General features: G+C 45.0%; 2 protein-coding genes across 7 annotated transcripts in view; one reads left to right on the top strand and one right to left on the bottom strand.

Annotated features, from left to right (window-relative positions):
* LOC149336900 (ATP-binding cassette sub-family C member 2-like) overlaps positions 1–19617 on the bottom strand; it is a 166994-nt gene extending 147377 nt beyond the window's left edge. For both annotated transcript variants that reach the window (XM_089553194.1, XM_089553192.1), the window contains exon 1: positions 19294–19617. The gene's annotated coding sequence lies outside the window, so the exon portion shown is untranslated. The remainder of the gene's footprint in view (positions 1–19293) is intronic.
* LOC149336898 (uncharacterized) overlaps positions 18579–24138 on the top strand; it is a 106896-nt gene continuing 101336 nt past the window's right edge. For 4 of the 5 annotated variants that reach the window (XM_089553202.1, XM_089553200.1, XM_089553199.1 and 1 more), the window contains exon 1: positions 18579–18712. Coding sequence is in view for 1 of the 5 variants with exons in the window: in XM_089553201.1 (XP_089409327.1) it covers positions 18683–18712 (30 nt within the window). In the remaining 4 variants the exon portion in view is untranslated. The remainder of the gene's footprint in view (positions 18713–24138) is intronic. The other variant, XM_089553201.1, reaches the window with a different exon arrangement.

The following is a 24138-nucleotide window of genomic DNA, read 5'->3' as shown; positions in this document are numbered from 1 at the left end:
GGTCAAACAATGACCAAAGAGTACAACAGGGATGTCCTCCGTCGCCTACGTGATGCTGTGCGGCGCAAGAGACCGGAGTTCTGGCCAACAGGAAATTGGCGCATCCATCACGACAATGCTCCTGCGCATTCCTAGCACTTGATTAAGACTTTTTTGTGAAAAACCAGACCCCTGCAGTTCAACAGACTCCTTACTCTCTTGATATGGCTCCCTGCGACTTCTGGTTGTTTCTCAAAATCAAGAGGTCATTGAAAGGAGCGGGATTGCAGACAAGAGAGTACATTATGGCTGCAACGACAGCGGGGCTAAACTCCATTCCGAAAAATGCCTTTTCGGAATACTTCCAACAGTGGCAGCACATCTGGGAGAAGTGTGTTGAGTCCCAAGGAGACTACTTTGAAGGTAATTAGGTTTCCAACGCTCCAGTTGTGCCATTTTTTTTCTTCGGCCAAAGGTCGGATACTTTTCTAACAGACCTCGTAAAATTTATCGCACTTTTGTTCAGAGCTGATGCAATATTAAACCATGATATATATATATATATATAATGAAAGCTATGTTACCTTCTTTTAGACCACATCTTTCGCTTATGCCAAACACACGGACTTCAAGTAACGCCGCATCGCACACCTCGAAGACAGGAGTTAGGGCCGCGAGTTTGGTGCGAGCTTGCCTAGCCGCTGCATGGGCTTTATGGATATCCGAATAAGGCACTGTTCGGACATCCACTCGACCACAATAGTTGCTGCTTTTTTTCGGAGGGGAAAATTCCTTTCCCCACCACCTCATGGCTTTCTTAGAAAGACAGGGGAGTGACTCTTGAGGCGTTGCTCATTACCGCATTTCGGTGATAAGCGTGAAGCGCTTGACACCTGCGCAACGAGAAGGCGAAATTTCAAGAGAAACTAGAAGAGATGGGGGTCAGCAGGATTGCTAACGAAACACCTACGAAAAAAAAAGAGAAAAACGCTATTGCACAAGACTTTGCAAAATGCCACACAGATAAGGGTGGTGGCAGCACAATAGGATACAAAAAAGGACATGCGCAAAAATCACGTTTCTAATCAATCCTTCCACGAGCACTCCGTAAACTAAAAAAAATAAAAAGAGAAAAGAATGAAAAGAGAGAGACAAGGCTAACAACAAATCCAACACCAGAAACGAACTATAGCGAGTCACAAGTACAATTTAACAAAACTTCTTGCTGTGCTAGTTGGTAATTCATTGTAAAATAAAGGCGCCAAAAAACCACGTAAACAACTTTGGGCATCCATTCGATAACTTTACAGCTACTGCACTCCAATCGGGGTTAAAAACACATTATGACCGCGAGAGCTGTGAATCGTACCTGATTCACAAATTTAATACAGTCTCTAGCGGCATCAACAAAACAGTAGGCCGGCTATCATGCTTACACCCCTAATAGAGTAACAAATAATTATCCCAGAATGTTGGGAGTATAGTCACAGACAGAACGGGAGGCAGACATCCAGAGCGCCTCTGTCCCGTTCTCTGTCCTTTGTGTGTGTGTGTGGTTTTTTGGCGCATTTACTTTTACAACAAGTACAATGTACCGTCAGACAAATGGAGCCGCAGGACTATTCAGGGTTAAACAAATCTAATTTTCTACTGCGCGTGATTGCGTGCGGAATTCCATGGCAGTTCATCCGTGTATGAAGAGAAGAGGAACATAACAGCAAAAATGACTATAAAAAGAGGACAAAAGGGGGAAGTGTGTATGAATACAATATAAAAATAAAAAATAAACGAGCGGCCACAAACAATACCAACAATAAATGCGTGACTATACGACTAACACAGAAAAAAGAAGAAAAGACGTCGGAATCAATGCTTGCTATGATGTCTGCCTCCCGTTCTGTCTGTGACTACTCCCAACATTCTGGGATAATTATTCGTTACTCTATTAGGGGTGTAAGCATGATAGCCGGCCTACTGTTTTGTTGATGCCGCTAGAGACTGTATTAAATTTGTGAACCAGGTACGATTCACAGCTCTCGCGGTCATAATGTGTTTTTAACCCCGATTGGAGTGCAGTAGCTGTAAAGTTATCGAATGGATGCCCAAAGTTCTTTATGTGTTTTGAAAGTGGGAGATTTCGCTTTGTCCGCACTTATGATCTGTGATTGTTGATGCGAATTCTGAACGGCGTAACCGTTTGGCCCACGTACTGCGCTTTACAGGTGACATATTCCAGGAGGTAGACAACATTAGCGCTGTCGCATAAGAAATTACCTTTATCCGGAATGACAAGGATGACGCTGTGCTTTTGGCGCTAGTAGTTGTTGACATCATTGGACAGAGTTCAGACCTAGGTTTATTGCATGGAGCAGATCCTCTCAGGCTACGACTGCCGATTGTAAACGATGTTATCATATCACGGATGCTCATTGCACACCTATACACAACGCGTAGGGAAGCAGGGATTACTTCTTTCATCCTTTCACTCTGTACAAGGATGTTGTGGTGTTTCTTAAGAACTGCATTAACACTGGGGATTGACGCTGAATATGTAAGGACGAGATTGACTTGAGAGACCGGGCGGGGCGGCCTTTGCAATTAATGAGTTCTCTCCGGTCATGCTTTGAAGCTTTCTTGATGGAATTGTCAGTGACTGAAAATGGGTGTTTCTCACGTGCAAGGTCTGCCCGGAGTTGCTCACAGTTTGATTCATAGTCGCCTTCCTTAGAGAAAATCCTATGGAACCTCAGCGACTGACTGTAAGCGATGGAGTTTTTACAATGTCGCGTGGGACTGCTCCGGAAGTGTAAGTACTGGTGTCGGTCTGTGGGTTCGCTGTAAACTGCTGTCTCAAGCTTGTTTTCAGTAAGGATGACCTGGACATCAAGAAAATTTATTGTCGAGGCTGAATGTGACGATGAAAACACGATGTTAGTGTGAAAGTCGGAAATAAACTCTGTGCGTGCGTGTGTGTGCGTACGTGCGTGCGTGTGTGCGTGCGTGTGTGTGTGTGTGTGTGTGTGTGTGTGTGTGTGTGTGTGTGTGTGTGTGTGTGTGTGTGTGTGTGTGTGTGTGTGTGTGTGTGTGTGTGTGTGTGTGTGTGTGTGCGTGCGTGCGTGCGTGCGTGCGTGCGCGCGCGCGCTCGCTCGCGCTCGCGCAGAGTGCTCGTGTAAAGATTGATTAGAAACCCTCTTGAGGGGGTTCAAAATAGAGCCACCAGATTTATACCTTCATGCTGCTCCGGCGATGTCAGCATTTCATTCCTAAAGAACCAATCGAATCTACAGCATCTTTCAGTTCGCTGCCACATTGCCAGTCATTCTCTTTATCATAAGTTTTACTATTGTTCACTTCACCAAGAACCATATATCTGCGCACCAGCTTCACGTTTTTCTTTGTGCACTGGTCAGACCTTTCAAGTTTCAAGACCACGTACCCGGACTACCACCTTTTCAACGTCATTCTTTCCTAGAACAGCAGCCGACTTGAACGACCTCCCCTAGATAGCTCCCATCACGTGTCCCTCGATGTTCCGTGAAAGTGTTTCCGTGCATTATGTGTAAAGAGAACATTTATTTCATATTACCCACCTCTTATGCAAATACTCATAACGGGGCCTTTACGGTAATAAAATGAAATGAAATGAATTGATTCCGTCGCACGCCGTCCACGGTGGGACGTGCTGTATTGGAAGTAATTACTAAAAAAACATTGGCTGAAGGCTTAGCTTGGTTAAGCCTGGCTGACTGCGAAAGCAATAACACCTGGCTGCGCTTGGTTCTGCTGGTAGTTGGACATGGTTTCCCGTATAGTGCAACTCTGGTCACGACTTGGTTCTGCTAATATAGTTGCCCGTATGGATTCACTCTGGACACAACTTGGGTATACTGTAAATGTGCTTTATTTATTCCGATGAACACGCTTTGGTGATCCGTAAAGAAATGGTTTTTGGTCTGTACAACCGTGATGACATGGGCGTGCTCGCCATTCTGCATCATACGCACGTTGCTTCGCCAACCGTTGTTTCCTTTCTTCGTCTGTTTCTTCGGCACGGCGCCGTCGCTTGGCCGCGGCACACCGTTCCAGCCTCGACTTGTACGCATCCTCCGACATAGCACAGCACTGCGAGGAGCACAACCGCAGCCCCGTTTTATCCCAGTCTAGCGAGCGCCCTCACTCGGCAGCTGCGCCGGAGCGAAGGATGAGCCTCCATCGATGAGACGAGTTGGGCCCCCAGCTCTCCTCTTGTCGTGACGTCACGCGGTCACGTGGTAGCGCGCCGCAGCTGCGCCGGAGCGAAGGACGAACCTCCATCGATGGCAGAAAAGTGCAAGCAGTATTGCTTTCGCAATAAAACACTTGGGGACACCATACTACATCAATTGTTGCTACATCAGTAACGCAGGTATTCAACCAATTACGCAAAGGAAGCGAAGTCATCCAACTCCCCAGCGAGGTAACAAGCTAATGTTGACCCGCGATAGGGCAAACGAGAAGTTGCAAGGCCCGACGTAACTAGCTCCTGTGAAATCTTCGCACGAGGTTTTGTTTCTCTGGCGGAGAGCGGGGCCACGCGCCGGAACGTCCGAAGGCCTTGAAGACTATTGACTTGGTTGATGATGCAGACGATGCTGTACACTGCTACTCACTCACGCGACACTGCATTGAGCCAGGAAAAGAAGAAATGGGAGTCAGTAGGGATAGCGCGGGGAGGAGGAGGAGGAGGTAGAAGAGGAAAGGCAGGGAGGTTAACCAGAATAATAATCGGCTTGCTACCCAACACGCGGGGAAGGGGGTGCGGGGATCAAAAAATGAAAGAGAAAGGAGAGTAACAAAAAATTGAAGTCACTCTAAAAAGTCAGTGTTCGGTGAAGTCACAACCTATCGTGCAGGCCAGAAGTCCGCAAGAAGGTTAGCAGTGCCTTGGAGGCCTTCACCGCCGACGATCGCCGCGGCCAGATGCGGAGAGAGAACCCAGCCAAGCAGCGCGGCTTGCAAGAGCCACCCAACGTGAGGAGTGATGAAACTGTCGTAGCCGCCTCTCCCGTGCCCTCAGCAGTGTCGTAATTAAGCGCGTGCCCTCCTTAGATAGGTAAGGCAACTATGGAAAGAGCGCGGCATCGCTGAGAAACGAACCCAAGGGGACATTGGGCGTGTCCCGCACATAGCAGGCGTAACTGATGAGGAAAAAACTTTTAATTGTGGCTGATAACAGGTTTTTTTCTTCTGAATAAAATTTTTTTTCCTTGCGCATGCGATTTTCAAGGCTCTCATGGTTCTAGAAAGTCTCTTTTTGTTATACAGGCGCTTCAGATCGCTCTTAATTCATTCGTGAATATGAGTTTTCGGTCATGATCACAGTGGGAACAGTGCTTATCTATTAATTGGTGCATCTAGTTCATGAAAAGAAACGAGTTAGCTTCATTAGAACAATCAGTAGCTTCAAAATTTTGAATATAACATTCAGAAAAATCTCAAAGAAACAATTAATGCAAAGCAGAAATTCGATTTAATGCCCGCGAAGTTGCCCCTATCGTACACTATTGGTGCACTTTTGTTTTACTTTTGTCGCGACGATAGGAAAGAGTGTGTGAATTGAATTACGAAACCATCACGGAGTACCGATAAATGAAGTAGCGGCGAGATGTTATCAGTATTGCAAATTCGAATGAAATCGACAATATCTTTGTCTTGTGGGGTTTGATACGAGATGCGACAGAGCAAAGGTTAGACACATGTTAACACAGTCACTTTCTACGTTATTTTTAGATGCAGGGGAGAGGAGGTAGGACACTGTTTTTGGAGGAAACTTAACACGCGCCGAAAAGGAGGTTGGGATTGTGTTGATGCAAAGCCGTTATGACGAGGAATGCTCCGTTGAAATTAGCAGCAAAGAAATCGGTTAGATTGGGTGCCCTGAAGAAAACTCCATAAATTACGGGAGGAAACAAAGCGTGGAACTGTGTGAACAACACTTCCAGAGGGGATGGAAATTTTATTTCATAAGAACAAGTGAATAGTATGTTACCTTTTCGCTTATTTATTTTATCGTGTCAAAGATATTGTAGTGCAAGCATACACCGTGCCTTTTAAGTCATGCACAGATTTATTTATCCGTGTTTCAGATAGTACGATTAAGGTTACGCTCTATGTGTAGGAGGCCACGGACATTAGTGTGAACTAAATTATGGAGTTTAGCTTCAGCTCAACGGGTAACTTTTTCAGTTCCTATGGAGTGCGGAAGACGGTCTTTGACGCATGATCGAAATTGTAAGTGGTATTATCGATAACGAGTTCATTGTAGTAGAGCTTGCACATTTGCTGTTGTAGCTTCTCAAATTCGTTTAAATATTTCCTTCCGTAATTCGGAAATTGTGTAGGCAGTGTTTTTTAGTTTCTTAGCATAGGAAAGAATATTTTCATGCGTGTTAAAGTGAGAAAATTTTAAAATAACCTGCCAACTTTTAATATTGGAAAACTTGCAGACCCTGTGTGTTTTTGCAATGTCGATTTTTTTTTTTTTGCTGAGCAGCTCAAAAATCATGTTTACAGTTTCAGCCCGTTTCACTCTTAGTGCCTACAAGCATAAAATATTTAACTAAGGCTGACAGGATTGCCTTTTTCTTAACCAGAGAAATAGAGATGCGGAGTGGCCCTTTGTGACGAAGAAAGTGCTCGGAACAAGACAAAACTTTTCACGCCTCGTTTTGAGAACTGTGGAGCCAAAGCAAGAAAATGTCTTGGATTAACACTTGTTATTTATTAAAACTACCGGCCATAAACGCAGAGCTTAAGACCGGTACCCCGTCGCATTCTTGCGCGAGAATTTTTTTAGCAGCAATCTACCCGTGGGACCAAAGGCGACTTTGAAGAGCTGTGAAGGCCCTAAAGTACTGGTAATGGATTTATTCCGTGCTCAAGAACCCTTCCCTTGTTTGACTGCTCCTTAGGATGGTATGAATGTTCAAAAGGTAATAACTGATAACCAGGAGCTTGAAGAAAATTTGGAGAAAGCTATGGAGCGCATCAAACGGGCAGTTGGCAACAATCGATTCACTTTCTAAATCCCCCCACTGCACACAACAGTTAGAAAGTAAGGGAATGAAATTAACGTCACGAAAACTTCGTAATAAATGGTACTTCACCACTCTCAGTAGGGCGCTAGGAAAGGAACACGTGACAACCGCACCACAGTGTGACGTACGCGCGTAGGCGTGGCTAACGCTCTTCTGACTACGTGGTATTGCTATCGCACGTTCTAGGCCACAACACTGCTTGCGCCGGAGCTGCGACTAGAGCAGCATTTTCAAAATACTAAAACTTTATGTGGATATCATTTACGGAGGCCTACAAGCCTCTCAATCAATATGAAGCCTAACAGTAATCGTTAAAAAGTTAAGTATGCAATAATATGTAACCAGGCTGCTAGTTAGAACATCGTAGTTGTATTCTGATGCACACCAGCACTGACAAGGCTATGCCAAAAAAAAAGCGCGTTTCTTACTCAAACTGCGAAGTTTTTGAAAACGTCTGGCCGCCTTATGCCAATTAGGACACACAGCGCTAGGTGGAATACGATTTTTTTTGTTGTTTTTCGTGCATACCCTTCGGACCGAAAATTTCGGAAAGCATCAGGTCATTTAACAGTTAGATTGAAGTTCAGTTCCAGCGTCGGCTGCGCCATGGCTGGCGAAGAAATTATGGACAAGCGCTTCTAGTTTGTGCCGCTGCCACCTCATGCTGCATGGCGCTGATGATAGAAATAAATACCGCGAGAATTTTAAATATTTGGTACACCTCTGTTGATTTCCAAACGCTGTCAGAACTGTTCTATGCCAGCGCGTGTGCTCAGTAAGCAGTTTCTCAGATTCTACACCGTGTACAAAGTGTGGGTAACCAGTATCATGATTATTGCTCACCATTTCACGGGAACATTCAGGTTACAAATAAAATAGTCCCGTCCAGAAACGTGGTGCTCTCTAAAATTGGTTTTTGAGGAAAGGAAATGGCGCAGTATTTGTCTCCCATATCTCGGCGGACACCTGAACCGCGCCGTAAGGGAAGGGAGGAAGGTGCGAGTGAAAGAAGAAAGAGAGAAAGAGTGATAACCATTACATGGCACCAGTGTGTGAGGTCCACGAAAACCTTCAATCAAATCTACAGCGCGCAAAGGCAGACAGATTCATCAAACCGACAGGTATCTCCCAATCCGTGCATCCATATACTACCCAGTCTGAATGATGCCGCTGCAAGTTTCTCGTGAAGGAATTACTTCCGGCGCCGCACCCCTAATTTAGTCCTTGCGTATGGGGTCACTCTTGAGTGCTTTATTACCCGTTAACAGGTGGTCACCCTCCGGAGTCGTAGTCAAACGGATCTGGTGTAACTTCTGAATTAGTTACTCGTCCCTCGAGCCTTATGGGCCTTTTGTTAGGTTTTGAAGCTGACACCAACCAACTGCTGCGGGCCTGGACTACTCAGAGACCAGTGAAAATCAGACACTGGTCAAAATCAGACTCTCGGTGAAGAGCAAAACGTCCGATGCTGCTTGTGCCCTAGAATGTCTTCATCGGTTCCTTCTCAGGTGCATAGCGAACCTTTCTGTTCATCTAATTTGCTCCTTCCGTGTTTTGATTCAATAACACCCGCTTTCAAAAGAGCAGTGTTTTTTTTTTCAGTTCTCCTGCAAACATGAAACCTGACTTTGGTGTTCGAAAACCTTACTAACCACATGTACTACGTTTTCTTTTGGGACATAAATTAAAACATGCTTCCATAAGCGCTGCGAAAGCTCTGCAAGTGCATTGAGGTTTGCGGCCTTAAACCAATCAAAATTTTAGCCGTAATGTTATAGCTATAAAATTGTATTAAAAAATAGGGCCCTGTTTTTTGATAAATGATACCAGAGTGGTTTTTGGAGAGTTAATATTCATTTCATCATGAGGCCCCATCCACAAATTGCGGCGGAGGATAGACCGCTGTGCTGATGTCACCTGAAATAATTACGTCTTATGAAAAGAAGTCATCTGGAACAAGCGCATACTAGATGAAATGTGGAATTGCAAACTCCATCATATGAATAAAAAGAGTGGTGATCATACGGCCGAACCTAGAGAGGCGCTATATGATACATCAACGGCATATCATTTACTCCGTTATAACACTGTTTTTGAGGGCGATGTGCTGAAAAAATTCCAAGATACCGAAGTATGGTTTTCAACAATCTTATTTAGTTAGGTACGATCTTAAAATGAACACAAAGCCAGGTGAAACCGGTAAAGAGATCAAGCGTCTCAGAAAAATCAATATAATTGGCATCTAAAATGGCATACATATATTTGATCACCTCCGGCGTGTGCCTCTGCGAACGATATGAGTGTTCACATGAAATAGTGGTGCTATTTACAGGGTAGAAAAAAGTGGAAAAACTTATTTTTGGTAAACCCACGTCTAACGGCAGGCGGAAAAAAGTCCTTGATGGTTCCGCTTCTCGGATATGCCATTTTTGCGCGTAGCTGCTGCGGTACTTGAACCGCACGTGACCGCATAATGATTAGCGCGTTGCGTTTACAACGCGCTACTGTGGCGCCATCGCTGGTGAGCGGCGCAAACCGTACCTATGACGTCATTGGTTAGCCGACGACGACGCACGCTGCTCCAGTACCGCGGGTCGTCGCCGCGCAACCTGCATTCGCACTACTTCCCTGCCCACCTCCTCCACTTTCCTTCTCTCTCTCTCTTCGCCGCCTTTCGCACTCGCCGCCTTTCGCACTTCGCACTCGGTTACGACAACGACGGCGACACACGTCGCTCAACCTGATAGCTTGGTTTGGTTTGGTTTACGGGGTTTAACGTCCCAAAGCGACTAAGGCTATGAGAGACGCCGTAGTGGAGGGCTCCGGAAATTTCGACCACCTGGGGTTCTTTAACGTGCACTGACATCGCACAGTACACGGGCCTCTAGAATTTCTCCTCCAAAGAAATTCCAGCCGCCGCGGCCGGGATCGAACCCGCGTCTTTTGGGTCAGCAGCCGAGCACCATGACCGCTGAGCCACCGCGGCGGCGTCAACCTGATAGCTGCGCTCTAAAAAACGGCCATTATCAAATTCAAGGAATTTTACACTTTATCGTGTGAAATGTGTGTACTAGCACGCTGTGTGAATGTGATATTAGGTAAGTGGGCGAATGGTTAAAGAGGTGCTCGATTCTTTACAGCAGAGTAACGAATGCAAGTACGGAATGAAGAAACATCGTCCAGTCATGCAAGCCCAAGGCCTTTAGAAAGGTAACAGCGAACATGCAGCACAGAGAAATATCGAAATGCTATTCCAGATATTTAACCCACCCCTCTCCCTCACCTTATAATTTTTTATGATTTCTCTTTGCCATATTGCCGATGGTCAGATGGTAAACATTGTTTTGGAAGCAACTGTGCGGCTGGAGTAGTTCCTAACATTGGTGAAAACAGCGCGATAGAAGAAGCCCGAAGGCGAAACGAGGAAGTGATAGGAAAGAGCGCTGACTGACAACTGAATTTATTGAGCGAAACTCGAGCAATATATAGCAAGGCAGTGGCAAAGATGTTAGTGAGCGCTACACTTATCAAAGGCTTATAGCCAATACCTGTTAAGGCATTTAAACTCGCTTGTCGCTGATGATCTCTTCTGTACGAAGAACTCGACGGAAATTATTGCTTTCTTTCAATCCTCCAAAGGCATTGGAAGTGTGTTTTCGGTAGATGCCAAGGACCTTTTCTATTCCATTCCACACAACGAGTTGTTCTCAGCTGTTCAGTCTTGCATTGAAAAGAAAGGTGTGTTGTTTCAAAATTCAGCGGGTATTTTAAAGAACCCCAGGTGGTCGAAATTTCCGGAGCCCTTCACTACGGCGTCTCTCATAGCCTTAGTCGCTTTGGGACGTTAAACCCCACAAAACCAAAACCAAAACCAAACCATCTTTCTTTGTTGGAATTCTACCTTAGTGCTACTGTGGTCGAGTTTCACAATCAGGTGTACATACAGAAGAAAGGAATTTCTATAGGGTCCTGTGTAGCGCCAGTGTTGAGTAATATTTTTCTCGCAGCAGTTGACAAAAATCTGGACGATAGGTTCCACAAGAGCAAAGTTTTAAAGGTTTTCAGGTATGTCGACGATTTTTTAGTAGTGTTAACCAAGCAAGACGAACCAGCTTACAGAGCCACTGTAAATGAAATTCTAGATGCGTTTAATGAACTGAGCCATGGTTTGGAATTCACTTGTGAATTTCCACAAAACAACAAGTTACAGTTTATGGAGTCTGAGCTCTGCTTGGAACGAGATAAATTCTGTTGGATGTACAAGCCTCTAAGTCAAAAAGAGCTGTTGTCCTACGAGTCAGCTCACTCAAAAGCAGTTAAACGAGCCATAGCCACCTCAGGATTAGGATCTGCACTAACAAAATCATGCGAGCATTGCATGCAAGACAGCTTCCAACTGCAGACCGCACGGTTACTACCGGCAGGTTTTCCGCAGACTGTGATTTCGGCAGTGACTGAAGCTCTGCTTCAGAAAGTTAAAGGCAAGAAGAAAAACGTTACTCAGGAAAGCAATAGGAAGGTGAGGCCAGCCGTTATCCCGTATTCCCACCGGGTAGCACATAATTTGAAAAAGGTTGCAAATAAATATGAGATTCCCGTAGTCTTTTCTGCCCCTTGCAAGCGAGTTACGTTGTGTCACAGGATAAATAACGAAAAGCCAAGACAGCAAACCTGTGGCGTAAAGCATGCCAACATGTTCGTCAGGTGTAGGGAAGGGGTGATTTACCAGATTCCGCTTACATGCGACAAAGTTTATATTGGTCAAACCGGAAGGTGCCTGAACGAACGTTTAAGGGAACATGAGCGCTCACTTGAAAAAGGCACTGGCTCTAATCTAGCGCTTCATTGCAAAGAGTGTAAATGCATGCCTCGATTACGCGAAACTGTTGTTCTTGATAGGAGTAGAGACAGCGTAGCCCGAGAGTTGAAGGAGGCTTTCTTTATAAAAATAAAGGGCTTGGAATGTGTCAGTGACGCGTCAAAATCAGACTCCTATGCAGACTCCTTTCTTACTTGGCGAGTGCGTCGCATCTTCATCTTCCCCATCATCATCAGCTTGACTATGCCCAGTGCCCGACAAAGTCCTCTCCCATGTCTCTCCAATTAACCCTCACTTTTTCCAGCTGCTGCCATCTTGTCCCTGCAATCTTTTTAATCTCATCCGCCCATGTAACTTACGCCCCCCCCCCCCCCCCCCTGCATTTCTCTTTTCTTTGAATACAGTCCGTTGCCCTTAAAGACCATCGGTTATCTTGCTGTCGTATTAATACCCTGCCACTACCAATTTCGTCTTGATTTCTACTAGGATATTGTTAACACGCGTTTGTTCCCTCCCCTATCCGCTATTTTCGGCCTCTGAAGATTACACCTATGATCTTCCTTCGAGTTTCTCCCTGTGTTGTCCTTAACTTAAGCCTTTCCGTTAGCCTACACGTTTCTGCCCCATAGGTGAGTGCCGGTAAGGTACAGCTGTTGTATACTTTTCTCTTGAGCGATATTGGTTAACTGCTATTCATGATCTCAGAGAACCTGCCACATGCGCTCCACCCCATTTTATTCTTCTAGTTATTTCCCTCTCGTTATCTGGATAATCGGTCACTACCTGCCTTAAGTAGACGTATTCCCTTACCACTTTCAGCACCTCACTCCCAGTTGCGAACTGCAGTTCCGTTGCGAGGCTGTTAAAAATTACTTTGGTCTTCTGCATAATAGTTTGAGACCCACCGATCTGCTTTGCCTGTCTAACTCATTGATCATGCTCTGTAGTCCATCTCTAGGGTGACTCGCAGCAAGTCGGGGCCATCAGCGAATCGAACATTACTGAGGTATTCTCCATTAACTCTTACTCCCAAATTTTGCCACTCCAGGCCATTACCTCCTGCAAACAGGCGGCGAATAGCATTGCAGGCATCATGTCTCCCTGTCTCACACCTTCCTTACTAGAATTTTATTGCTCTCTTTATGGAAGATTGTGCTAGTTGTGTAGCGGTTACAGGTATATTCCAGTACTTTTACATAGGGCTCATGGACACTCTGATTCTTTAATGCCTGCTTGACTGAACAAGTTTCGACTGAGTCGATCTATGAAGGCTATATATAAAGATTAGTCTTACGCTGCGCATTCCTCTAACACCTGGTGATCTAGTGTGAATATGGTCTGCCGTCGAGTAGCCTCTACGAAAGCCTTCCCGATCATTTGGCTGATTGAAGTCTAAGGTAGTCCTGATTTTATTAGCAATTATCTTAGCTAATACCTTGTAAGCGACAGACATGAAGCTGACAGGTCTGTTATTTTTCTAGTCCTTGACGTCAACTTTGTTATGGATTGGAACGATGTTAGCGTTCATCCAAGAATACGGCACGCTAGAGCTCGCAAGGAACTGCGTAAACAGGTTGGCTAGTTTTCTTGCACCATCTTCCCACCGTCGAATGTTATCTATACTTTCCCGCTGCCGCATATTATCTGTATCTTTTTAAAAGCTCTGCGAAAACACAAACTGCCTCGGGGACAGAACTATATCTTCCTGTAGTGTGCTTCGAGATACCGTGCTCCTGGAACACAACCAGATATTTTTCGTCAAGTCCAGCCGACACAACACGGAGAGACTTATTTGTGGCCCTTGCTTGAAGGTTGCGTCATTGTGCTCTGTGCCCTATGGCAGTACACTAAGACAGCAGAGACGACGAGTCAGCATAGTCTGCGGTCGTTGCCACACTTTAAAACGCGTGCGGTTCGAGCCTGACCACCAGATTAAATCTTTACACGGCAGCATGAATGTTCCGACGAAGAATAGCATGCCGATCGCAAAAAGAAACCGTACCAGCGATCTTCACTTCTACCAGATATCCTGCCGTATTATTCTTTGATCGAAGGCAAAGGGTTCCGAGAATCCTGCCTTCTACACTCTACACAGAAAGGAGTAATAAAAAAAATTCGCTGAGGCTTAGCTTGGTTAAGCCCGGTAATTGCGAAAGCAATATCCGTACCTACACCATGGTACAGCTGGTAGTGTAGCTGGTGGTGGTGCTTGTGGTTAGACTTGTGGTGATGCATTGGTTATACAATCCAATCCAATCCAATCCAAACCAAACCAATCCAATCCCATCTAATCCATTCCAACCCAATCCATCCAATCCAATCTAATCCAGTCCAATCCAGTCCAATCCAGTCCAATCCAGTCCAATCCACTCCAGTCCAATCTAATCTAATCCAATATAATACAGTCAACGTCAAATGAAGGTCAATGGTGGTCACCGCCGCGGCACGGCAAATGCGTGAAAGTGCAAGTAGTATTGCTTTCGCAATAAAAGGGTTTAAGCTGTACTCTGGCGCACACCTTTTTACAAAAGGCAGTGCGCTAGAGGACAACCTACTCCCTTTTTACTGCCATATAGGCGTATTCCTGTTTAGAGTGTAGGTATACGGCGCGTTACGCTACGACCGTTAACTGGCGACGGCACGCGCCTGAAGGCGATAACCACAGCTTCGCATAAACTGCTGGCGTTCGGCGCGACACGTCGGAGCAGTGCCAAAGGGTATGAAAACACTGTGTTTTGCCCGTTATGTCCCCGCTAGTGACCTTGGTGCGAAAGAGCTCTCTGCTTTATGTACTTCTTGGTAGCATTGCAGCGTCGTTGTCATGGATCTTCCGGGCAGCATGTCTTTTGCCGTTCACTCCAGTGCCCACTGCAGCACGTGCTGCGTATCTTTCCTTTAATAGATGCTTTCCCTTTGACTGCGTTTCAAGCGCGAGGCTGAGCGTCGTCCCGACAGTAACTCCTGTCAGGCATGTATACACCCCCCGTCAAAAGTATACAGCCCAAAGGGCTTGCTTGTGAGGCCTGCGGTCAGCCTTGTTATGCATCCTCAGCGACCGTAATCTCTCTAAAGAGGAATGGCTATGCGTCCTTAATTTTCCCAAGCTTTGGACTGCTAAATGTGCTAGGGAGCCCCGCTAAACAGCTTAGAAGCAAACCCCTTGGACTTTATACTTTTGACGGAGGCAGTACATTTATCGGTTGAAAAATGCGATCAGTCCGGCAGCGCTTGGAGGTGTCGAACCTCCAATAAGCGTTGGTATACAGAACTGAAAAGGACTGTAACTAGAACAAAAAAGGCAATGTCTTAATCTGTCGTGATTGGCATGATTTTCTGTTTCTGCCCTAGATATTGATTTTATTCGCTCGATATATTTACTTTTTAAAACTCCCGTTGTGTTAGCCACTTGCGTGAACCTAGAAATAATCTCTAGCGAGATTCTAGAATTCATAGGTCCTTCTGCGTAGGCTCTTGACCTCTCTTCAGTCTTTACATGTGCAAGTAAACTTTTCTGGCCCATGTTAAGACTTAAGAGAGGTCAAGAGCCTACACATTTCTTGGAGTCGTAAAAAGGCGTGTGCCTATTAGACGACAAAGGAAAGTTCTAAGTATGCAGGCAATTAAAGTACACAGCACTTGCAGCGAGCTTTAGAGGAGGACTTTTGGTGAGTATGGGGGAAGGATAGTCGGCGATTCCAAGCAAAGCACATGAAATGCACAGTCACAGCATCGTTGAGAATAGTTGCCTTCGAAACAGCAGCGATTATCTTGTGTGTTATCTTCGCATTTAATTTTAAGTTACTCTCGGCTGAAAAGGTATTTTTCTTGTCAAGAGATTTTTATCGTTGTGAGTGCTCCAGGTTTGGAGTACAGCATAATATGCAGATCAACCTTTTGTTTCTACTTTTCGAAAAGACACAAACGTACGCTTTTAGCGCCACAGCGTTATAGCTCCGTTCACCAGAAAAAGGCCCCGTCTCGGTGGCTGAGTGGTTACGGCGCTCGGCTGCTGTCCCGAAAGACGCGGGTTCGATCCCGGCTGCGGCGGCCGAATTTCGACGGATGCAAAGTTCTAGAGGTCCGTGTACTGTGCGATGTCAGCGCACGTTAAAGAACCTCAGGCGGTCGAAATTTCCGGAGCCCTTCACTACGGCGTTCCTCATAGCCTTGCTTGCTTTGGGGCGCTAAACCCCAATAAACCACACTATACCAAACTAATCACCAAAAAATGCGGTACCGTCGTTGTCGACGTCGGTGTTCTGAGCGAAAAATCCCGAGCATGGCTTTTGCAGGTGGTCCACAGAGAGCAACCTAGGAGGCAAGTGGGCCACCTAGGTGTCATCATAACCAGCCCACCGCATAGTGAGCAAACTGCGCACCATGGCAGGTGGCAGTTGAACTAATGATTGCTCGCTAGGGAAGAGGAACCAGTTGTCTCACAAGGACCACCGCTGTGAGCACCAGCCATCGCAGGGCAGTGGCGCATCATTTAACCGCTGCACCACTGCGCCAGAAGGGGTACGAGGATTCCCAGGAATCTATGAATGTAGAGAGTGGCCTTTTTCATATTTGGGAATTAACCCATTACCCTATCTCATCATACCCTTTAGGCGGATTTTGCAACATTGTATCGCATCACATGGTGCAGAGTCTCATTAAAGCGTCTAAAGCGTTTTGCTTTTACGGAGATGAGTCACTATAATTTATTTTTTGCAGTCGTTTTTCACAAAGTCAGACACACACTCCATAGCGGTTCTTTGTTATACAAATGTAGCAGAAATGGAAATTAATTTGAAAGTTATTACGTTAGTTTATAAAACTTTCATGGCGCCGAAGTGACTTTTTGTTTAATTAACTGTGCTCTTTTGCCGTTTGCATGTACTCTGTCAGTCATTCATTTGCAGTATTCGAAGATTGCGCAAAAAATCAATACTGGGGGTACAAATACAAATAATACAAAAAATTCTCTTAAAAGCGTGGCCACACTTCTTTTCTCGCCTTCAGCAGGATGCAAAGTGTGACTGCCGTTCCTGTGTTCATTTTTATCAGCTCTTCTATTTATTAAGGCAAAAGCATTAGGTGTCTCATCGACAAAAAACCTGGCGTCACCCAAAAAGGGGCATTACAATACCAGCGATTCGTCAAAACGGTGTGAACTCATGACAGGTGGCAAAATACGAAATGTTAACCTGTAATATTCAGTACACATTACTTAGAAGAGCACCAACTTCAAGGTCATGGAATAGGAATCGAAATATAATAGAGTGCATTTGAATGCCGTGAGGCGATTCCAACCTGGACCGAGGCCGTTGCCGTGCAGACAGTACACAGCATCGCTGCCTACATTTATATCCCCTTAAAATGACGCACAAGCTTGTAAAGTGATGTCATATCGGGTCAAAGTTTGTGACTACCAAAAGAAGTGACCACCTTTACTACGGCGTCTCTCATGGCCTGAGTCACTTTGGGCGTTAAACCCCGTAAACCAAACCACAACAAACCAAATCAAAGACTAGTTGCGATAATCCAAAGGTTAGACATGTGTCAGCAAAATAGTTTTCGCTGCTATTCATAGACAACATAGATGGCAAGTTAAAACAAGTGTTTGATGGATAATTAATTTCCCGAAAATAGAATTCGGGCTCTTTGGATAAGCAGTTGTTACCATGAAACAGCTGGCTAAAGAAATGATTAATGTTAGAAAGCCGGTAGGCGATTGCAAAGAGCACACATGTTAATGATGCGTTACAGCACAAGAAAATCATTTCTTGTGGCGAGGGTGAGCCTACACGGGTGCGACACCGCGAATGACAAGCTGAGATAAAAAAAAAGCAGCACCAGGAGATTTATCGTCGGGTCTATTTTTGCGAAATAATTCGAAAAAAGTAAGAGCAGGAATATTTATCAGTCTGTGATCGACGATTTGAGCCGTGTGCATGTTACACGAACTGTATCTCATGAAGAAGACAAAATGAGGCTGCTCAACTAATGCGTTTTTGGAATCAATACTGCGCATGTTAACGTATGCGAGCGAATAAAGTGGTCTATTGTTACTACATATTGTTGTTTTCATCTCGCTAGCCATAACTTAGCGTGACTAAATTACTGGTGTTCCTATTGTGCAAGAAAGTTGTTTTCTTTGAACAAATTCTCGGAGCGCAGCTTGAATTTAATGCTACGCGCCCTTCTGAGCTCAACTAAATAAGCTCTACTAAAGAAGCTCGCCTGCCGGCGAGCCGTTTGTTGGGAGAGTAGTCCTCACTAACGATGAAACTGAATTGGTCTCTTTGAATTTTTTGCACACACTTGCAGGTTGAATACGTCGGTTTTGAGGCCTGATAAAGAAGCAAGCTCGGGCTGAATGCTTTTAAGTCTTGTTTTGGGCTCTCTAAAAGTTTTCACGGGGTCCAGTCGAATAGACTGCAGTCCTTCAAACGCAGCTGTTTGCCCGGGAGTGCATTCAGGATCTTAGCCATTTCTCACACTAAGTGCATGAGTGCCTCTTTCTAACACTAAACGTCGGCGACAATCTTGCCAGAAAAAAAGGGCTGACGTCAACTAGTACACGGGTGCGCAGCCGCCTAAGTACATACTATTATCGCCCGAGCGTCGACTGAATGAGGCCGATTCACACGATGGTTCGCTCGCCCGTGGCCCGCGCTTCACGTGTTGATGCGTCAGCACGTTGAGAGGCGCGCTGACCAGGCCGCGGGCCGGCAGCGCGCCTCTCAATGTGCTGACACATCAACACGTAGTGCGCGGGCGAACGGACCATCGTGTGAATCGTCCTTTAGAGGCACCGGGCTGCATGACGAAAGAGAGCAGCGAACTGCCCAAAGTAAGTACTCACGGCAGCGCAACGGCTGCTGTCCCAATGCGTCATCACCCCCTACGCTATTTTCAACTATATGACACGCTCCTCAGTGTTTATTCCTGAGGTGCCTTCTTTGACAGTGACAGATAGTGAAGATGAGGGAGTTGCAAACACTCGTTCAATACTTATCTTTATTTTCTATGACTTGTGTCCTTCACCGCTTATTCCTCAGTTGCCTCCTATAAGAGCGTGAATCAGTGAAGCCGGGTCGATGGCAAATGCTCCTCTTCCTATGTTTTTATTAATCATGAACTGCGTAGTTTGCGTCAACCACCGCTTTTGAACTCGTGAAGAATCGTACGGAGTTTATCTAGAGCATTCGCTATCACTTGGTCGGCAACTGGTCATATTTCAGGAGATATAACAGACCACTAAATTAGTTAAATAAAAGGTGCCTCCTTTCTCTGGTTTACAGAAGTGTTCTCTCATTTCGGTATATATTGACAGAGCTGCAAAACAAGGTACATTTGAACTCTTGCCGTTCATAAATGACGCACCATGAAAAGGAGGTAAATTATATATAAGTCCAGGCGCGCAAATCGTACCTTGAAATGGTAGTACTTTTCCCTCCTCGCCCGCCAGATAGAGCGGTTCGCGCGGCTGCGGCACTAGGCATCTTTAGCATAGCGTGTGCCATCTTGCCGTTGCCGTTACCGGAGTACGGAGAGCCCGCATGCCATTAGCGCGCATGCGCAGATCACATTCAAGGTGCCAGATGGCGCCAGGTACCCTCCAGCTACGCAAATTCCTGCCGCATTGGGACCAATCAGCGCGTGCGCAGTGGTGGTGGGTGGGCTGCCTGTACTCCTGTAACGCCAATACGAAGTACACCGTTACACTGAAGACACTGTATGCTGAAGGTGCTCGGTTGACGCCGATTTTCCGAACGACCATAACTCGCGGCCGCATTTCGCACGGCATCGACATTTCGAGATAAGAAGCATAAAAACATCCGCAGTTGTGATAAACACCCTGGGAACAGCTTCGCATAGCTCGAATGATTCTAGAGACGCCTGGTTCCCTCTCGTACGGCAAACAATGTGATAAGCCCGCTCGCTGCTGGAGATAAGTGAGGATCGTAACCATACAACGTATCGCGGCATACCAATCACTTCTCTCCACCAAGCCTCCCTTCATCAGGCAGCTTGGGGCATTTCAGAACGGAGAATTGCAATGGCAAAACAGCATTCTTGCGCCCAGGTAGGAGGCGGCACCACGTGCTCCTTGTGTCTACTACGGAAGGTACGCTATCACCAAAGCAAAGACGAAGTTGCGACTACTGTTCGGCCGATGCCCGTGATAGCCGGCGCTCAGGTTTTCTATCTCTCTCAGCACAAGTTTACCTGCGAAGATCACGTATGCTTTAATTCTTGTTGTCATGCCAAATGGGTGCCGACTAGGCCTGAAATCAACATCGCAGCAGGAGGCTAGCACCAGTGAGCCATCGCTCAGTGCTCTGGCACAAACGCTTCGGCTGCATGAAGAGTTATAAGATAGCATCGCATGCATCCTTAGTACGCAAATATGCACTACCTCTTCGGTCTTCCAGTGGCGGCAGCACTTGTGTAGTTGGGCACTAACTGAAACTGTAAGAGACCCTTGACTTCTTGAAGAAAGTAATATGAACTGAAGAGGCAGTTTTGTCGGGATTCGTTGTAAGCATGCACAATCCTCACTAATGGTCGGACGTTAACCATGTCTTCCTCAACATTTGGCACTGCAACGTTTGGCACAGCGATCATAGTTTTTTGAAGAGCCAATGACTGGAAGATATTACGAGTAAATGTTAAAGAGAGCAGTCAAGGATGTTTTTCATTATCTTTCCTTGACTGTTACAACAAGCATGGTTTGATGACGGCGAGGCGCCAACTATAATGTCTGTCGCCATGCCCTGACCGACTTAAATTGACATTTTTGGCAACAAAGCATTGGACGGAGTAGGCCTCGTACTCTTGTTGGCGAGGTATTCTGATCTAACTCACCTAGAGTTTTATCTTTACGCTTGCGTCCTTCATAAACAAACTATGGAAATTCCAATGAGGAAGACTGTCAGGCAGGGAGACACGATCTGACCACTGTTTTTTGTCGTATTTTTTAATGCCATTCCGAGATCTCGAGTGGAAATAATTGGTAATAAAATTTAATAAAGAAACCGTAATAATCTGCGATTCGCTGTTTACATTGTCTTGCTAAGTAATTAAGGTCAGATCGCATATCATGAACAAGGACCTAGACAGGCAAAGCAGAACAGGAACAAAAATTAACACGCAGAAAACGAAAGTGATGCTCAACAGTCTCGAAAAGGAACAGCCCTTTACGATAGGCTGAGAAGCATTGAAAGTGGTAAGCGAATGCATCTGCTTAGGGCAGGCGGCGGGTTCAGCTCCGGACCACGAAAATGAAATAAGGAGGAAAATAGTAATCGGGTGAAGTGCATTTGGCAGGTAACCTCAGATCCTGTGTGATGTTGTGTCGGCATGCCTCGAGAGAAAAGTATATAGCACATGTATCTCGCCTGTATTCACTTAGGGGGCATAAACGTGGACGCTTTCGAGAAAGGTATAACATAAACACATGACAAAGCACCGATCTATGCAAAGGGAAATGATATATGTAAAGAGAAAGGAAGAGAGCAGTGTTGTACAGAGGAATAAAGTTGAGTTCATTATGTCCTATTTTAAATAATGAAGAACAAATGCGCAAGGACGAGGCATGTAATTCAAAGGCAAGATTACCAGTGGTCTTTAAATTTAACAGACTGGATTTCAAGAGAAGGCAAGGTAAAAGGGGGTGGCCGAAAGTCAGGTGTCCGGATGAGATTATGTAGTTTCCGACGATAAAGAGGCCGGAGCCGGCACAATAAAGGGCTCCTTGGAGACAGGTGAAAGAGGCCTTTATCGTGCTGTGGCCGTAGTTAGGCTTATAATGATGATTATTATTAAATCAGGCCCATGCGATGGAAACGCAAAGTTCCGAAGACCTGGAACGGAAGATCACCGCAGATTGTGTTCAACATAACCGGAAATGCTCAGCAGGGCGGAGGATTCCATTTACCACCGCCATAATATGTTTGCTGTGTTTAACGGAGAGCACTATGACTGTTTTGTGTAGCGCATTTGTTCTCTCTTCTTTCTTCATGTAAGAGGCAAGTTAATGGTTTTTTTTAGTCACATAAAAAGTAGGCATCGTGTTGCGCCAACATTTAAACATATTGTGTTCTTTGTGACCTTAAGCTAAAATGAAATCCTCCCTCATTTGTAAAGTTACTAACCAAATAAGAATTTTTATCAATACAAAGAACCGACCTAAGCAAGGACGCAATACAAACTGTGAAACATTGCATTAAAACTGATCAGTGTGAAAGCACCACAAAGGCTACACCGAGTCACATTGCTCTCCTGCTGCTGATTTTGTAGATTTTCGGTGACTGTAAGTCGCACACCACGTAGCAAGCACTCAAGAAGGATAAAAGGACGGCGCTCGGCACCGATGCCGCTTCTGTAGTCCATTCTGGCGGATCATTAAGCCACCGAAATTAGCATTCGGGCTCTTTGGATTAGTAGTCATTAGTTTTGATAGGCAACCATGAAACAGCTGTCTAAAGAAATGCTCACTGTTAGAAAGGCGACAGGCGATGGCAATGAGCACAAGTGTAAAAGATGCGTTTCAGCGCAAGGAAAGCATTTCAAGTGGCGAGGGTGAGCATGCACGGGTGCAGCATCGCAAATGAGATGCTGAGATAAAAAAAGTGGCACCAGATGATTTATCATCGGGTCGATCTTTGCGAAATATTTCGAAAATATTAAGAGCAGGAAGTATTTATCCGTCTTTGACAATTTGAGCCCTGTGTGTGTTACAAAACTATACCTCATAATGAAGGTAAAATGAGGCTGCTTAACTAATCCGTTTTTGGAATCAATACTGCGTATATTAACGCACGTTACCAATTAAGGTGTTATCTTGTTACTAGACGCTGTTAGCTGTTTACGTCTCGCTAGACTTAACTTCACGTGGATTAGATTACTGGTATTCCCATTGTGCAGGACAGTTTTGTTTCCTTCGACCAAATTGTCAGAACGCAGCTTGAATTTAATGCAACTCGTCCTTCTGAGCAGAACTAACTGCATGCGGGCGAGCCGTTTGTTGAGAGAGTACGCCTCACTAACGATGAAATTGAATTGGTCTCTTTAAATTTTTTGGATAGCGATATTACAACTTGGCTATCATTGAAACGGAAAAAAAAAACATTACGCGCAGATTGGTCCTCATTTCCTTTTTTTGTACGTGCCACGCTTTATGGCCACGCGGCTCAAGACTAGCCCCGAGTAGCTAATCACTGTAGTCAGTCATTGACTTCTCACTGTCGTTCAAAGTATATCGCCGCATCTTGCAATACGTCAAACACTATAGCCCTACGACGGGATCTATCGTCGACACTTCAATGCAGTTCAATTCACTTTATTCACCAGATATCTCTGGATGGTTTCCTGGATAAAAGCTGCTAACGAAGCTTGACGAAGTCCAGGAAACCAATACAAGGCAAAGCGCACAGCCTGTGGCAACTAGTTATAAGCCATCAGTAACTATAACAAAGAGACAACTGAAGATGGCACATATTCAGTCAACGAAGCAAACACAAGTAGCACACTGAGCTAAACAACACAGCAAACAATAATAATAATGTTATTAATAGTACACAAGTATTTACAACGTTAGAAAGTAGTTCCGTAGTTCCTTTCTTTTATAGCCAGTGGTGTTTTGAAATGCGTTTAAAGTACATGGAAGGTTATGAGCTAAAGACTGTAATTTATAGTTTGTACGAAAAAATGGTACGACCCATACATCCTGATTTCGTGTGTGCATTAAAGCCTGGCGTAATTCTAAGCAGGCCAAAGTAGATAAATGATTTTTGACATGGGTAGCGGAAAAATACATTAGTTGAAGAAGTCGAAACTGGTATAGGTTATCTACGTGGATGATAGAATGTGATTGGAAGGCGTTGTTTATTGGACTCGATTTTTCCAGATTTGCAACATGACGCAGAATTCTCTTTTGTATTATGAACAATTTGTTCATGTTTGTCTTTGTAGTTGTTGCCCATACTAAACTGCAATAATTTAAATGTGATTGGAACAATGCATAATAAATTCTGATTTTACATTTTAGAGGCAAAGTGTCACGGCATCGCGACAACGCACCTGTAACCGAGGAAAGTTTTTTGCTAAGATGATCAATATGGTCATCCCAAGTCAAGTGAGATGAAAAATACACTCCTAATGTTTTGTGTTTGCTGACAATATCAATAACCTGTCCTTCAAATTTTAGTATGCCACTGTGTTGTAGATCCTGGTTCTTAGCACGAAAAATTATTGCTTTGGTTTTTGCTGTAT

This window comes from Amblyomma mixtum, chromosome 7, assembly GCF_055824585.1.
Source record: "Amblyomma mixtum isolate Tamu chromosome 7, ASM5582458v1, whole genome shotgun sequence".
Classification (NCBI taxonomy): Eukaryota; Metazoa; Arthropoda; class Arachnida; order Ixodida; family Ixodidae; genus Amblyomma; species Amblyomma mixtum.
Note: the sequence above shows the minus strand (reverse complement) of the source record. Positions and strands in the feature narration are given on the sequence as shown.